Here is a 16841-nt window from a genome sequence, read left to right as displayed (position 1 = left end):
GTTCTGTTTTTCAGACATGTTCAGCATGGCATTTATAAAATAATTCTACAGTAGTATAAACAGAGACAAAATGATTTAAGGCTGTAGTCTTAAGAACGCTGACTGGGAAACAAGTCAACTGAATTATTTTCGAATGACAGTAATTACAAATACTGTATTTAAAGAACTAGTCATTATGAGATGTTTTAGTAATCACACTGAACTGTGTCAGGTCCAAATATCTACTAATTGCAACTGTTATTTTTTTTTTAATTAAAAGTGAAAACATGTATTTCTCTAAACTATATGCTTTAGAAATAGGCATGTCTTTCATATACTTTAATAAGAATGCAACAGCAACCTACCTTTTGCAGGCAGGTATCAACGTAGCATTGGATATCTGCATAAGATAGTCCATTTAATTAAAAGATACTTATACCACCTTCCCTCTAGGGAAGATAAAACTTTGCCTTTCACCCTTCCTCCATTGTCTATGGAGATTCTCAATCCAATAAAGAAGAATGTTTGTAGCTCAGGGTTGGACCGAAGGCTCCTTGGTGCTCTCTGACCTTGTTTTCTTGCAGATGTTTCATTTCCCAAATGTTTGCAAGAGAAACAAGCTCGGAGAGCACCAAGGACCTCTCAGATTCTCATCATCCTGATCATAGTTGTCGCAAAGCCACTTTTCCAAAGGCGACTGGACATTTTCGAATTAAAAAACAGGAAAGTCCAGTTACCTTTTGAAAAGCACCTCTGGGGCCTTCCTCTGTTGGTTCTAGCTTTTTGTTCTGTGACTATCGGATGAGCTCCAAGGAACAAAAGTGGCATCTTGGATGACCTATGACCAATCTCAGGCCTAACTTTCTTCAAAATCCCAGCACCTATAACATAAAGATACCGTAAATCACAAATAAGCCAACCACATTAATAGTTCAAGGTGACCCACACACTCGGTGGGATAATCCTGTCGCTGCCACCATCTCCAAGAACTTAACTCCAATGAGGCCAGAGAAATTGGCCTGTTTAGTGCCTCATTAAAGAAGGGGGGGCAATAAGGGGGAGAGAGTTGTGTGTTGACCGTTCTGGGATTGGAAACGCCTCGAATCCGGCTCCAGAGGAGACCAAGCTCTTTCTACGAGCAAATTAGATTTTCAGCAGGCCGCAAAGCAGCCCTACATAATAATAGGGTTACGCCCCTTCTCTCTGCAGCGGAGGGAACCTGGCTTCCTGTCTTGCCGAGGAAAGTTTCTTTTTATATATGTATGGGAGCGATTCGCTCTTCAGCGTGGGGGGAAAGTGACTGTTTCCCTTCCCCCGGACACGCTCCTGCCCCGCCGAGGTGTTGCAGAGGAGGTGGGGCAGAGCAGCGCAAAGAAGCGCCGGCTGAGTGTGAGAATTCCTCGGGCGGCGGCAGCCCCTGCGTGTGCGGAGGAGGAAAAGGCGTTGTGAGCATGCGGCTCTGGATGCCAGCGCCTTCCTCACCCTCCTATGAGCGAGGCAGCGCTTGTGAGTCAACCGGGTCCCAGCTGGGAGGGCGAAAGTTTGCTCCCAGCCTCTGGCGGTGCTTGCTCTGCCTCCTTTCTCCCCCTCCTTCGCCGGCTGGGTGATTCTTTCCCCTCCCAAGCGGCTCAGCCGGATTCAGTTCTGGGGCTTATCTGGTACGAGGGCAAAAAGCAGGCAAGCAGACCGCGTGGCTGAAACTTGGTGAGTAGACTTTCCAAGGGTTGCCGGGTAGTAGATGCTGCTTTTCTTGGCCGGGACGGTTGTCCCTTGGATGCCCTTAAAAGTAGCCGTACAAGACTTCTAGAGGGAGAACAATCGCGGAGCCGCCGCTGTCTTTTGCCTTGTCTTTTTTGTCTTCCGCCTCATCTTGGATCGAGGACTTTGGGGGGCTTCGAGCAATTAATCGGGCGTGACCGAGGTTGGGGCCATTTAGGTGAAACTGAAATAACTCCATGAATTTGAGATGGACGCCACGTGAATCACAAGTTGTGACTTTGTAGGCTTTTATTACTAAATTGGGATGTCGTTTTCAACTGTAAATGCGTTTCCGCCCTTTGGGAAGATGATGCTTTTCCCAGCTAGCCCTGTTCATCGGGTTACTATATCGGGACGACCCCCAGATGGCAGTAAAGAGTTATTGCCCCATAGAGCAGTAAAGATTCTAGGCTTCAAGATTTTAATCTTTTTTTGTAGATCCATTAGTGATGATGCTTTCGTGTTTCATTATCATTTGAGAGTAGTGTTTTTGTTCTAGCACAAATGGAGTTAGAAACAGTATAAAATGTTTGAATTGAAAGGTTACGGCCTTGGCAAACAAAGTAAAACAGAATTGAGCATGATAATTTCAGTAATTACTTCTGTTATTCAAGAGTACTTGGGCAGTTTAGTTTCCTGCTTCGTCCAATAGGGACTAGTGTCCTGTTCTATGAATTGAGGGCATTGTGGCTGACTACAAGTTTGGTGTGTTTTTATGAGTAGATTTTTCATTCTGTCATTGCTGAGGCAATTTGGAGAAAACTTTGTCTTACACAAGTTAATGATGTCTTGCTAAACTTATGTCCTTGTTATACATTTTATTTATTGGTTAAATTTATATCCTTTTCCTTTAACTGCTCAAGGGAGGCTATATGGGCCTCCCAGCATATCAGCAGTGTTGTAAGAGAAATGGGACTAAAAGAGAGAAAAAGAGACTGGAACCTCCCAGTTTCACAAGCCTCACCTCCATCAATATTGGTAGGACAAGCTTCTGTATATTAAACAGGAAGAAAACCCCATACTCACCAGCACTGAGGGTGTTACCTAATTGGGTAATGAAACATCTGCAACCAAACAACTAAGCTTGGAGAACAACAAGGACTCCACAGTTCAACATATTGTATATGTTGTAATGTACAGTATGTATTCTTTTATTGGAGAGAATGAGAGACTGGTCCAAAACTGAGCATCTATGCTCAATTTTGAGCATCTGTGACTAAGGTGAATTTGGGTCTCTCCAGTGCAGCATGCTGATTCCGCATTATTATATGAAACTACAGTATCAATGTAGATAAGCTTAGAAATTAAAAGGCACACTTTTCTGTATTTAATTTAGCTCTGTGTCTCCATTTATGGTTCAGATAATCTAGTCAATTTGACATTCAAGTAGTCTTTCATCTTGTTGCTGTTTCTAATTTATGTCTTATCTAGGTTTGTGTTTTATATTAAATTATTCTCTATCCCTGCATCACTCGTAAGTCATTGTACGATATTGGCTTAACTAGTTTCATGAACACATGTGATTTATTTAGTAAATCATGCTTATTGCAGCGTGAGAACCCAGTCTCGGTTATCTCCCACTCCAATGTTAGTTACGGAATAAATATTTGTTAGCATATGTTGCATTTATAATGTTCCTTTGTTTGTCAGATACAGTATAAGTATGAAGCATTAAACTGTATCTCGATAAGTATGCATTGAATGGCACTCCTATTATTTTGTACAGTCCTATTAGTGCATATGACAATTCATGGTATAGAATACGGGTGTGAAACTCATGGTGTCATGTTGCCATCACATGACATTTTGTGACGTTTTTCCCCTTCGCGGAGCTAGAGTGGGTGTGGCCTGCATGTGATGCATATGGCCCGTGGGCCACCAGTTTGACAGTCCTGGCATAGAAGGATCATAATTGAAAACAATCAAAAATATCAGTCTAAAAATGAGTGTCAAAGAGAAGGAAAGGAAAGTTTGCAAGTATGTAGAAGCAATGTATGACTATCTCAGTTACATATATTAGAGGCTTAGTCACAAGAATTGTATCTTAATGTATCGTATAATGGATAACATGAGGAAGCTAAAGTTAACTAACTAATGGGTTATCAACTTGTTCCATTCTTATAATAATGGGATATCTTGAGTACAGAACCTCATTTTCTCAGTCCTAATGCTGGCAGATCTTACAGTTCTGTTCTTTATAAGAAAGTAATTATATTGCCACCTTATTAGATCAAGCTTTGAGAGATGATTCAATGCAAAGACAGAATAAGGCTGTGTTATGATGGGTGTGTTCAAACTGATAGGCTGCTTTTAAGTAGCTTCTCAAAATTGCACATACAGAAACAACTTTCTTATGATCTGTCTTTGTCTGATTAGCTGTTGATTAAATGCAAGTGCATGGTTCATGAATAAGATAAAATACTAAAAGGACATAACTCTTGTCACTGCATAGAACAAACAAAGGTAATTAGGATTGTCACTTTTACATATTACCTGAATGCTCCCCGCTGTGTCACTTTTCATACTATAAGATATTATCTCTGAGGTTATAGGCTATAACTCAAAAGCATTTCGCATATAGGGAGGCATTGTTCACTCTGGAATTTATTATAACCATAACCCTTTTCCTGCAGATGTTTTCAGTTAGGTTTGATGCTGCTGAAAATAGTCTGCTGTGTATTTTAAGTCAACTAACTTGCTTGCTAACTTTCAGCACAAAAGAAATATGGATGATAGATTTGCCATCCCCAAGGATTTCCTGAAAGATAAAGGAAAGCAGACAATGTGAACTAAAGCAAGCAAGTAATCTCTTTTCAGGTGTATTGTACATATACATAAGTGCATAAACTCCTAAGACTAAATTTCCATTATAAATCAGTATTTTTACTTTAGATAATTCTAAATATAGTTAAGGGTTATGAAACTCATTACATTGAAATAATTGAGCTTATTAAATTGTACTTTCCTTCTCTCTCATTTGCCTCCCTAGTCCTAGGCAGGATCTAAAGCCTGCTTTTAATTGGTCATCTCATTGGACTGATTCAGACCTTTAACAGTAGCAATGGTTACCATAGAAACAGTTTGTGATGTCACTGTCTGAGAAGGGAAAGTCTGATCCTGCAAATAGACTTTTACTTATTTTTTTCATCCTTCTATTGCTGGACAGTGCAGAATTGAAGGGAATGTTATTTCACATCTGTCCTGTATTTCAGCTTGTAAAATGCTCATGTGGTTGACACAGATAAAAAGTAGAAAAATAATTTAAAAACCAAAACCCTGAATATTTGAATTAACTTAAAGAATTATGAATTGCTCTTTCAGGAGAAGAACATTTAAGGATAACTCTGTCTGTACCTTAAATTGAACTAAATTTGACATTGTGTTGAATTTTTGAAATATTTATGAAGCCATAACTTCTGGAATTTGCACTAGGAGAGAGCCCTACACCTCATTCTTTGAGGAGAGTTGTAGTTTTCTAATACATACTATTAAATACATATACATTAAATACGTATATATTAAATACATACTATTTATCTCTACATTTGTATGTCTGTGTGTGTACACATGCATAGTGATAAAGTAACAAAGAAATTGAAAGTAAAGCTAAAAGTGCAAGAAAGGGGACGAAAAGTTACAGAGAAGTAACTTCTGATTTCCTTTTCATCAGTTATAAGTACAATTATAAATTTATCTCTTATTTTAGAGTTACAACGTAATTGTCTTCTTTCTAGAATCTACCCTATGTAACCATCAAAACCATAAATCCTAAATTTATTTTTTTCTGTTTTATGCAAAAAGCCCATAAGGGCCTCCCAATCATCAATAAACATAGATATCGCCACCAGATGTCAGTTGAGTTGCTATATAAATTGGTTTAATGATTAATTTTTTAATATAATTTATTTTTTATTTTGTGAGTAAAGACAAACACCTTAAAATCATCTTCCATTACAAATTGTAGAAAGTGTGTCAATTGGTTACAAAGAAGTTTCGTGCATCCCTTCCACAGTCATCACCTACGATTCATATTAAGTTATATATTTTACATCCGATATATTTATATATATTGCTATCATCATACCTCATCCTTCATATGACTATAGTTGTTTTTAACATCCCTTTATAACAAACATTCCAAAATTTAAAACAAAACGACATAATGGCATTCCCTTATCTATTTTCAATATCATCCAGCCACATTATATTTTTATAACACATTCAAAATAAAAATTAATTATGTTTAAATAACAAAAATTTTAGACCCCTTCTTAATCATTGTTTACAATTTATATCCAATTTCCCTTTTATCATGTCAATACAAATTATTACATTATTATCACTATCAGTCATTTATTTAACAATACTTTGACTAAGTTTAACTTACTTTTTCCCCTTTTTTTACCAAATGATTAATTTTAATAAGTTTAATAGCTTAATAAAAAAACTGTCTTTGATTAATGAAGTCAATGTAGCCGTTAAAATAATTAAATTAAAATTTGTCTTTTTTCTGATCAAAAGATGTAGCCATCTCAGCATGTTTTGTCATTTTTATCAACTTTTGCGTATTGCTGAATCTTTCCATCTTTGTGCATATTTAAATACTTATCTTCTGAAGATGTAAAAAAGCCTAAAACTAACTGAATTCTTTTTTTAAATGCTATTGCTCATTTTATTGACACTGAGCTAATGTTTATTGTGAGTGACAATAGCTGTCAGGCTGTCTTTCAATAGCAGCATTTGATACATTATTGTCTTTGGCCTCCAAACAATACAGAAATATAGCAATTTCCATTCTCCACTTCTTCAAGGGCAGTAAGTGCAGTATAAACACTTTTCCAATTTATTTTCTTTTAGTAATCCTCATGTATTAGTATCTTGGAGTTTGTAATTATTATATTTGCTCACGTGGTGAGCTGAACGCTTTGCCAAACCTATATAAAGTGGAAAGATCATGTAATCTGTAAAAACAGTTGCTTATGCAATTCTTCACTCTTGGCAAAACACAGAAGAGTAAAGCTGTATGAAAATATGAGTTGCAATTAAGGTATTTCTGAGAGTCATGCTGTGTATTTAATGTTTTTCCAATTTGTTCTCTCTAGATATGTTGGATTTTAACTACCAGAATTCCTAGCCAACATCACCAGTGCTACAACTAAGGACATTAGAACTTGGTCTTAAGCACCAGAATGGGGAATGCTGATCTAACTCTTCCAATCCACATATAGTAGATCAGGGATGTCAAACTGGCACTCACAGGCCAGATGCGTCATGCACAGGCCACGCCCGCTCTGACTCCGCAAAGGCAAAAAACATCGCGATACGCCATGTGACGCGATCAAGTTTGACACCCGTGTGGTAGATTCTACAGCCCATGCTATTTTTTTAAATAACACATATAGTTCATAGAATTAGGGTAACCTTTCATAGTGTTCTCTAAATCAGGGTCAACAACCTCTCAGACCTCAGGGACCACTAAATTCATAATTTTAAATCCCGTGGACCACTAATGTGATCTGCCTAATGACCAGCTGGGTGGGCATGACTAGGTGGCCATATGACTGGGTGGGCTTCGCTAGCCTCTACTCACCCCTCCCCTCCCAGACACTCCTTGCCTGCTCGCCCGGGCTACTTAGGGCCCAACAAGAAGCAGTTGTTGGAGCTAAGCAGCCACCACGAAAAAGAGTTGGCAAAACAACTGGCTCAGTTCATTGGATCTAACCGAGAAGGAGGCTCAGCAGAAGCATCTCACTGAGGACTACAAGCATAGGCTTTCCAAGCAAAGGGAAGATCTGTGAGAGTGCAAGGCTAGGTACTGGCGCCTAGAGGCTCAGCAGGCTGAGATGGTCAGCCAGTTCCAGGCCATGGTGTTGTCCCACTGAAACAAGGCCCTCCGGCTCTTTGCCACCAGTGGTACTTCCCTCCAGCCTTCACCCAAAGGCCCACACCAGGAGGCTGAAACAGACCCTGAGTCGGGATTTCTGCCCCCCTCCACCCCCCACAAAAAGACCCCAAAGGGAGAGACACTCTGCAGCAACACAAGCATTTATTGCATGTTTCAGGCCTGGGCGTCGTAGTTTGAGGACCCCTGATTTAGTGCAATATAAAAAATGCAAATAATTTTTCTGCGGACCACCAAAACTTTCTTACAGACCACCAGTTGATGACCACTGCTCTAAATAGCTGCTTTCCAGTGTCTGTGCAAATGGTTAGTGAAAAGGAGATCCTTTAGCCAATACATAAACAACTTGTGCAAAATATATGAAAGGTTCTGAGCTAAACAAAGAAAGTTGCTATTTTGATATCTTTTCCATCTCTCCTCACTGAAATGAGATATATATTTTGTATTGTAAGTATCAACTATCATGCACTCTCAGTGAAAGTTTGTGAGGCAATTGTGTCCACCTAAACCTGAAAGGTGCAGCTGTTTTAGCAATAGCAAAACAAAACTTGGGTTTGGCAGGTATTTGGTTGTGAAACGACCTTGGTAACAGTCTAGCAGGTACTGTGATTGTAGGTCATAGCAATTTTATTTTGATGTGAGCATTACTTTTTTCTGGTTATTCCAGTCCAACATGGGAAAACCCTGCAGTCTAATTGGTATAACATAGCTGAATATATAAAGAAATGGAAAAACTGCACTGCTTCACATTGGGTAAAAAGAGATTACTGGTAGAAATGACAAATTTATGTTGCTAATTCTTTCGAGGGGGGAACCATTTAAGGAATCATTGGTTATATATTACTCCATATACAGTACTTTTCGGAGTATAAGACATACTTCCCCCCCCCCCCCCCATAAAAGGCGTGCGCTGGCCAGCTGAGTTCAACGTTTTTAAAAGCCATTTTTTCGCCCTCCCCAGGCTCCAGAGGCTTTATGGGAGCCTGGCGAGGGCAAAAAGAGCCTCCCCCGCCCCCCCCCGGAGGCCCTCCAGAGGCTTCCCTGAAGCCTTCGGAATGCTTAAAATGACCCTCTGAGCAAACCAGAAATGACTTCCAGTTCGGAGGGTCGTTTTAAGCGTTCTGAAGGCGTCAGGGAAGCCTCTGGATGGTCCCTGAAGCCTTCGGAGCGCTTAAAACGACCCTCCGAGGAAACCAGAAGTCACTTTGCAAAAAACACACCCGTTTTTCGCTTCCCAAACCCCCCACGCATCGCATTTTTGCCCTCCCCAGCTCCCAGGAGCACTCTGCAGGCCTCCCAAACCTTCTGCACAGCCTGTTTTTGTGAAAAATGGGACACACAGAGGATTTGGAAGGCATGCAGACTGCTCCTGGGGGCTGGGGAGGGCAATTTTTTTTTTACTTATTTACCTCTTTGAAATCTTGGTGCGTCTTATACTCCAGTGCGTCTTATAATCCAAAAAATATGGTAGCAATGGTTTTCCATAATATTTGAGATTTAGATAGCAACCCAAGTTTGATAATCAAACACTCCCTCGTTCTAGACTACTTTCTCCAGTTGCTTCTGCAAATGTGTTGGACTGCATCTTTTGTAACCCCCTGCAGTGTATCCAATAGATGTGATGTTGGGAAGGAAGGAGTAAGATAGTAAAGTTCACTAAATGTCATTCATAAGTGTCCTACATTGAAAAGAGTACTGTCCCCTTTAAGGCAGAAAATATTTCTTCTTGCACTTATTTGTGAAACAGATTTATGGATCACAAGCTCTACCAGCTATTGCCCTAAACACATATCCCAACACAATATAAATTTGTCACTGCTGTATTGTATCAGTTACAAGTAAGTATTTGCTACAAGTAAGAAGCAGCATAGATCCTCAAATAAGTGTAAAGAATGTTGACAAGTAAGAAACAGACACAAGTCATTAAAATGCAATACTTCTAGGGCAGTGGTGGGCAACCTTTTTTTTCAACTGAGCCAAATCTCGCCAAAACCACGATTGAAATTTATTTGGAGAGCCGCATTTTTAAAACCGAAAATACATAGTATTTATAGTACATAGATGGTACACTGTTTTTAGTTTCAATAAGTTTTTATTGAGAATATTCTGCATGCAAGTATCCACATAGGTCAGGAGGATACAAATAACACAACTAATAAAACAAAAACTTTAGAACGATATTATTTATCGATAACGTTAAATTCCGTAAAATTTGCCTTACAATGTAGAGAAAATTACATCCTGACAATGACTGACAAAGTCACAACCACTAATGTGAACAATGGCCTTGCATTTCCTTGGATAGTTTGAGTAAGTCAGGTTTGTATGTTGTTGTTTTTAATTTCATCTCTCTCACTTTCTTTTTTTCTTTTTCTTTCTCTCTCTCTCTCTGGCTCTTTGTCTCTCTCTCCCTCCCTCCCTCTCTGTCTCCCTCTCATTTTCTCTGGGTGTCTATCTGTCTGTCTCTCTCTCTGTATCTCTGTCTCTCTCTCCTCCTTCCCCCATCTCTGTCACTCTGTGTGTGTGTGTCTGTCTGTCTGTCTGTCTCTCACTCACTCTGTGTGTGTGTGTCTCTCCCTCTGTCTCTCTCCCCTCCCTTCCTCTCTGTGTGTGTGTGTGTGTTTGTGTGTGTGTCTGTCAGTCTCTCTCTGATTCCCTCCCTCACTCCCTCTCTCTGTTCCTCTCTCTGTCTGTCTGTCTCATTCACACACACACACACACTGTGGTCACCTTGTTGAGTGTTCCAATTACATTTGAAACACTCAACAACTGGCCTGCATTATGCAGGCCAGTTGTTGAGTGTTTCAAATGTGATTGGAACACTCAACAAGGTGACCACAGTGTGTGTGTGTGTGAGTGAGACAGACAGACAGAGAGAGGAACAGAGAGAGGGAGTGAGAGAGGGAATCAGAGAGAGACTGACAGAGACGAATCAGAGACGTACTTTTAACTACCTGGCAGCGGCGTTTTGCCTTGGGGGGCTCCTCAGAACATCCCAAGACTTCGGAGGGAAGTTTACAGCCCTCCCTCGGAACGCTTCGGAGGGAAGCTTCTGCAAAAGCCCGGGCGAGTGACAACAAGTCTCCCAGGCTGTAATTTTCCGAGCTGTGCGCACGCGCCTGTTTTCCACGGCGTGGAGCAGCGGCGAGATTCTGCGCGGCGAGCGATGATTCCAGGGGCCATCCGGGAAGATGAGGAACACGAGGGGGGACCCTGCCCCCCCACTGATGGCCCCTGGAATCATCGCTTGCCACCCAGAATCTTGGCGCTGCTCCACGCCGTGGAAAACAGGCGCGCGCGTACAGCTCGGCAAATTACAGCCTGGGAGACTTGTCACTCGCCCGGGCTTTTGCAGAAGCTTCCCTCTGAAGCCCGAGAGAAGGGAGCGAAGCGGGCGCCCGGCACACAGAAGAGCCGCATTAAAATGTGTAAAGAGCCGCATTTGGCTCGCGAGCCGCGGCTTGCCGACCACTGTTCTAGGGAATACCACGCAGATTGTAAAAAAGCAGTAGTTAATTATTTTCATTTATTTATTAGATTTATATGCCACCTATCTCATCTAGAGGCAACTCTGGACATCTTATGAACATTAAAAACTGGTAAACATTAAAATGATAGAACAATAAATTATGATAATTTACAATAGAAAGTTGCTGAGAGGAATACAAAGTTCACAGGGATTGCTGGGGTCTTCTCTTAATCTGATAAATCAATAATAGATTTTGGATGCTAATGTCTTGAGGCATAGACTATTCAGAAGGCCTCACAGACATAATCCAGCCTCTTTGCATCTTTCACAAAAAGATGTAAAAGATCATGCTGCTCCAAATAAGTTTAGCTGCTGAATTTTCAAATGGGTTTGGGGAAATAAACCCATGATAGCTAAACTGCACCTGGCTTCTCGTGTTACATTCACCCCAGTCTTGCCTATAATACTAGCATCTCCCTGTAATCTCTCATCCAAATACTAATCAGGCCTGATTTTGCTTAGCTTTTCAAGATCAGTTTCAGTAGGTGTTGTCAAGAGGAAGAAGCAAAGTTTGACAAGCAAGTGGTTGGGGCAAGGTTAAATCTCCATTATCTTTTACTGTATTTTCAGTTTACTTGAGAGTTAAAGGGACTGGCTGCAGGCTACATATTCAACATAACTACGTCGGTTGCTTATAATAGTCAAGTATGTTACTGGTACAGCACAATCAGTTTTGTAAAGCATTGTTACAGGTGGACTTAGTCTCATTCTTGCTTGTATAAGAATTAAATATGGGGGGATTCATTCTGTGTGGGGTTTTTTTTTAGATGAAATAGAACATACCTCACTCCAGGATTTAAATTCATTTTGTGATTGGAAGGATCACCACAATCCTCTTGTTAATTTACTACAGCTACAATATTATTCCATAACTTGTTCTGGCTAAACCCATTGCTTTAGTTGTAGGCTGTGAAAAATCTTCCCAAACAGGAATGGCAATTCCAGCAGGCAGCTGTCTAATGAGAATACAAGAAACCTGTTCCCTAAGCAACTAAGTATGTGGGATGCTGCTAAGCAACAGCCATCTGGGACCCAGTTTATATTTCTTGGAATGTACCAGCCATTTGGCTGGGCTGGATATTTGCATACAGTTGTAGCTCTAGCTGTTATAGAAGAAATCTATTGAACCATCTTGTCAACTCTCAGTTACAACTGTATGTTAATGTGTCTAAGTCAGTGTTACTCAACCTTGGCAACTTTATGATGTGCGGACTTCAATTACCAGAATTTTCTAGTCATCCATAAAGTTTACACGTCTTAAAGTTGCCAAGATTGAGAAACATTGGTCCAAGTAGTCACTTGAAACTGAACTCAGCTTGAGGGAATCTTTACTTTTCTCATCTCCGGTGCATCCATATTCTGTTTTAAATATCGATTGATCTAAAGCTGATTGTTTCTTTTGCCTTTTGAGCTCAAGGTAACCATGTTTCTGTATAGCTGCTCGTAATTTTCAGGCATTTTTCAGAAGGTGCTTGTTATTTTCTCCCATCTTCCACAAGTCATTCTGTATACCAGTTGCCAAGGTATGTGTTCAATTGTCCAATGTCCTATATTTGCTCCAGATGCCACTATTCATTGTCTTTTCTGAACAACCCTATTAGAATTGTATTTATTCATTTCTACCATTAGCCATTAATGTATTCAGTACATTACATGTATTCAGTAAATGTATCAAAGCATTTTTAAGGTAGGGTTACTCAAATGTAACGGCAGGATGTAGTTCTTTAAAGCTGTTGTGTCTTTTCCTAGAATTTGGAATTGTAATATACCCTCAGTAAAAAAGTACAATGCTGCTTTAAAAAGTTATAAGCACATGCTACAGCCTTGCCCCTCTATGGTCCAAATCATATTTGTTTTGAAATATAAGTATGCTGCAATATAATTTAATATGGCTTACATTTTACAAGCCCTTTTCTGGTGTGAACAAGAAAGACACAAACCCAAGAAGAATCATTAACAATCCTATTAATGTCCATTCTGGTTACATCAGAGGTCATTTACCTTTCTCTCAAAGGATGACCCAAAAGGTCACAGGCTTGTCCAATTCAGCATAAAATGCTAATAAAATCTTCAGATGAAAAATTCTATAACAGTGAACTATGAATTATACTAGAGGACAACTAATTAGAACGGGGTGTTCAAAATTAATGTGGTATAGTCGTGCAATTAGGAGATAATTCCCTTGGAACAGTTGTTACCCTAAATAAGGGGTCAGCAACCCATAGCTCATATACATCCCCTGTTTGGTAACCCTGGCATGCCTATAGTAGTCTAAAATTGCCCTGCTGCAATTAGACAGCAAAATGTCCGTTTTTCGACTACATTTGCTCTCAAATGAGGCAAATGAATGTATTCAAAGACATTTAATATACTTTTGCCTCCTTCCAAGCACTCAAAAAGGGGGAAAGAAGGAGGTGTCTACAGATACATTTCCAGAGCTATCATCTGCAGGACCAAACATGCCTCCTGTGATTCTTGGAAGCTTCCAATAAATTAAGTGCAACTCTGGCCAGAAAAAAAAGCTGCTCAGCCCCATGTCATATTGTGGAGAACATCTAGATGAGTGCCCTGTCATTCAGAGTATAAGTGGCATTTAAAACTCTTCAATTAAGGCATAGTAGGCTGCTTGCCATGGAGGATCAACTGTTGGCAGAAACAGACATTTCTTGCCAACCACAACAAATGTGCCATAGCACGTTCCCCCCCCCCCCCCCGGGGAATGCCTTAGGCAACGGACCTTGCAGGCTCTGGGAATCAGCTGAGCTCCTTATCCCCAAAGAAATGAAGAACCATCCACAGTTGACTTGGTAACTGCATTTTCCTTGGTGGTGGAAATAGTACCTGACATACAGGTGAAACTTGAAAAATTAGAATATCGTGCAAAAGTTCATTTATTTCAGTAATACAACTTAAAAGGTGAAACTAATACATGAGATAAGACTCATTACATGCAAAGCAAGATAGTTCAAGCCGTGATTTGTCATAATTGTGATGATTATGGCTTACAGCTCATGAAAACCCCAAATCCACCATCTCAGAAAATTAGAATATTACATGCAATCAATAAAACAAGGATTGTACATAGAACAATATCGGACCTCTGAAAAGTATAAGCATGCATATGTACTCAGTACTTGGTTTGGGCCCCTTTTGCAGCAATTACTCCCTCAATGCAGCATGGCATGGAAGCTATCAGCCTGTGGCACTGCTGAGGTGTTATGGAAGACCAGGATGCTTCAATAGCGGCCTTCAGCTCTTCTGCATTGTTCGGTCTCATGTCTCTCATCTTTCTCTTGGCAATGCCCCATAGATTCTCTATGGGGTTCAGGTCAGGCGAGTTTGCTGGCCAATCAAGCACAATAATCCCACAGTCATTGAACCAGGTTTTGGTGCTTTTGGCAGTGTGGGCAGCTGGAAAATGAAGTCAGCATCCCCATAAAGATCATCTGCGGAAGGAAGCATGAAGTGCTCCAAAATCTCCTGGTAGACTGCTGCATTGACCCTGGTCTTAATGAAGTACAGTGGTCCAAAGTCCTGTTGCTCAGTGGCCCAAAGTCCTCTTTTCTGATGAGATCAACTTTTGCACCACATTTGGAAACGAAGTACCCAAAGTATGGAGGAAGAATGGAGAGGCCAATCAAGCACAGTAATCCCAGGGTCATTGAACCAGTTCTTGGTGCTTTTGACAAAAGTTGCTCTCATCAGAAAAGAGGACTTTGCATCAAGGAGCAACAAGACTTTGGACCATTGTGCTTCATGTAATGAGTCTTATCTCATATATTAGTTTCACCTTTTAAGTTGCGTTACTGAAATAAATGAACTTTTACACGATATTCTAATTCACCTGTATGAATGTTGATATTTATTTATTTATTTATTTATTTATTTATTTATTTGGAAGGGAGCCTTCTAGCTTCTGATAAGCATAGAGCAAAACATTTATCTTCCCCTCCCCCTCTTTTTTTTTGTTTTGTTTTAAGAAACATCACAGCTGTTCACTGGAGCCTCATTATTATGTTATTGTGTTAACTAATGGTTTCCTTGGAGATACCAGGATACCTGTTTACATGACTCAGGTTTTGTAGACTTTACTTTCCTGCCATGAGTGTCTGACCTCAGTATATTCACAAATCAGGTGAGTTTCACTTCAATTGTCCAGGCTTTCCGACCGGATAGTTTGATTGAATGTTCTGTGTTCCACCAAGTATCGAAATAGATGTTCCCCACCATTTTTAGTGTGCTTGTTTTAGTTTCTATTGCGATTTGAATTTTAGAGATTATTTTGATTTTAGTTAAATGAACAGCTTGATCAACAACATGTTTGGAATGCTAGAGAACTTTAGTAACTCTGGAACAGACATTCTTGGTATGTGTACCATGTTTTTTTTAATTAAAAAAAACTCCATTGGGGGAAAATAGATGATTTTTTTTCAGCATTTCAACCTACAGGTAGGCTGTTGTAAGGGGAGGTTCTCTGAATGTGCTGTTACCATATTTCTTAGTGTTCTCAGCTGTTCTGTCCAAACACATCTGGAGAGTGAAGTTGGAAAAAGCTATTCTCAAGGAATAGAGGGAGTTAACCTACTTAACATTTAAACATGAAGTAACAAGGTGTGTCAGCTTTAAAGCCATGTGTAACAAGTTCTGTTCTGACCTACTTGAGTTTCAAAAAGTATTAGTGCACACCTCCGTAAATAAGCTTGGAATGACTGCAGTCTCATCAGATTAGTTTGTGCTGGGCAGTGGAACAGGGTGAAGATAACATGCATAACTCCTAATCTCTCAGAGAAAAACTGGATTAACAATTACATTCTAGCAAGCTTTGGGGCATTTTTGCTGGGAATTCAGGAATTGGGAATTCAGAAAGTCAAGTCCAAATTCACAATGACCAAGAAGTCATTTACACAATCAGTCATTTGTCGATTGTTGGAGGTTTTTTTTTTCATCCTAATAAGTACAATGTGGCTTTATAAAGTGTCATTGACAATCTGTTTGGCATGTGCGATTTGTATATTTCTTGCTAGATATTTCTCTGCTATGTACAAAGCATTCAGTGTATTTCTATGGATCGGATGGGGTACAAGGCTGAGCATGTGGTCTTCCTTCTGTAAAACAACAGGATCTATTGCTTCAAAACATTCCATTGTGTAAGAGCATTCCCTGGCCTCTTGCCATCTGCAAGTCTCAAATTAGGAAAAAATCTATTGCCCTAAAGAAAGCTATTAATATTAACTCAGCAACTGATATGCAGGTCATGTTATGCCAAGGTTTGCTTAATTATGAATGCATCCCATTTGAGTGGAGTCTTGTAATAGGCTAAAACCAATGATCCTCCATGGGTGGGGATTTTAGTTCCCCAAACTCCAGGAACAATCATTCTAGCTGGGGAATATGCAGAGCTGAAGTGAAGAAAACTAGAAGGGGCCCAGGCTGGGAAAGGCTGTCATAATCATTTCCAAAAGATCTGTGTTAACAGGGTCTATTAAGGCAAGATATCCTAGCTTCTTACTTGAGACATTATAACAGAATAGCAGATTATGGTTGCAAAAAGGAAAACAAGTGTCTGGGAACATCTTTTCCAAATTAAAAAAATGTATTAAAATGTACAGTATAACTGCAGGACTTATTACCTAGTGCACTTAATTATGCACCTAATGCACCTAATTAACATAC

The 16841-nt window shown here is 39.9% G+C and overlaps 1 protein-coding gene across 5 annotated transcripts in view; it reads left to right on the top strand.

The window, feature by feature from the left end:
• Positions 1-16841, top strand: part of DLGAP4 (DLG associated protein 4) — a 328200-nt gene that overhangs the window by 282302 nt on the left and 29057 nt on the right. Inside the window, exon 1 of one of the 5 annotated variants that reach the window (XM_081947858.1) lies at positions 1187-1485. The exons of 3 other annotated variants lie outside the window; for them this stretch is intronic. In XM_081947858.1, the coding sequence (XP_081803984.1) occupies positions 1242-1485 (244 nt within the window). In that variant the 5' untranslated portion in view covers positions 1187-1241. Of the gene's footprint in view, positions 1-1186; positions 1486-2437; positions 2457-16841 lie in introns of those variants that run through there. One more of the 5 variants, XM_081947860.1, reaches the window with a different exon arrangement.

This window comes from Natrix helvetica (genome assembly GCF_964273705.1).
Source record: "Natrix helvetica genome assembly, chromosome: 3".
Lineage (NCBI taxonomy): Eukaryota > Metazoa > Chordata > Lepidosauria > Squamata > Natricidae > Natrix > Natrix helvetica.
Note: the sequence above shows the minus strand (reverse complement) of the source record. Positions and strands in the feature narration are given on the sequence as shown.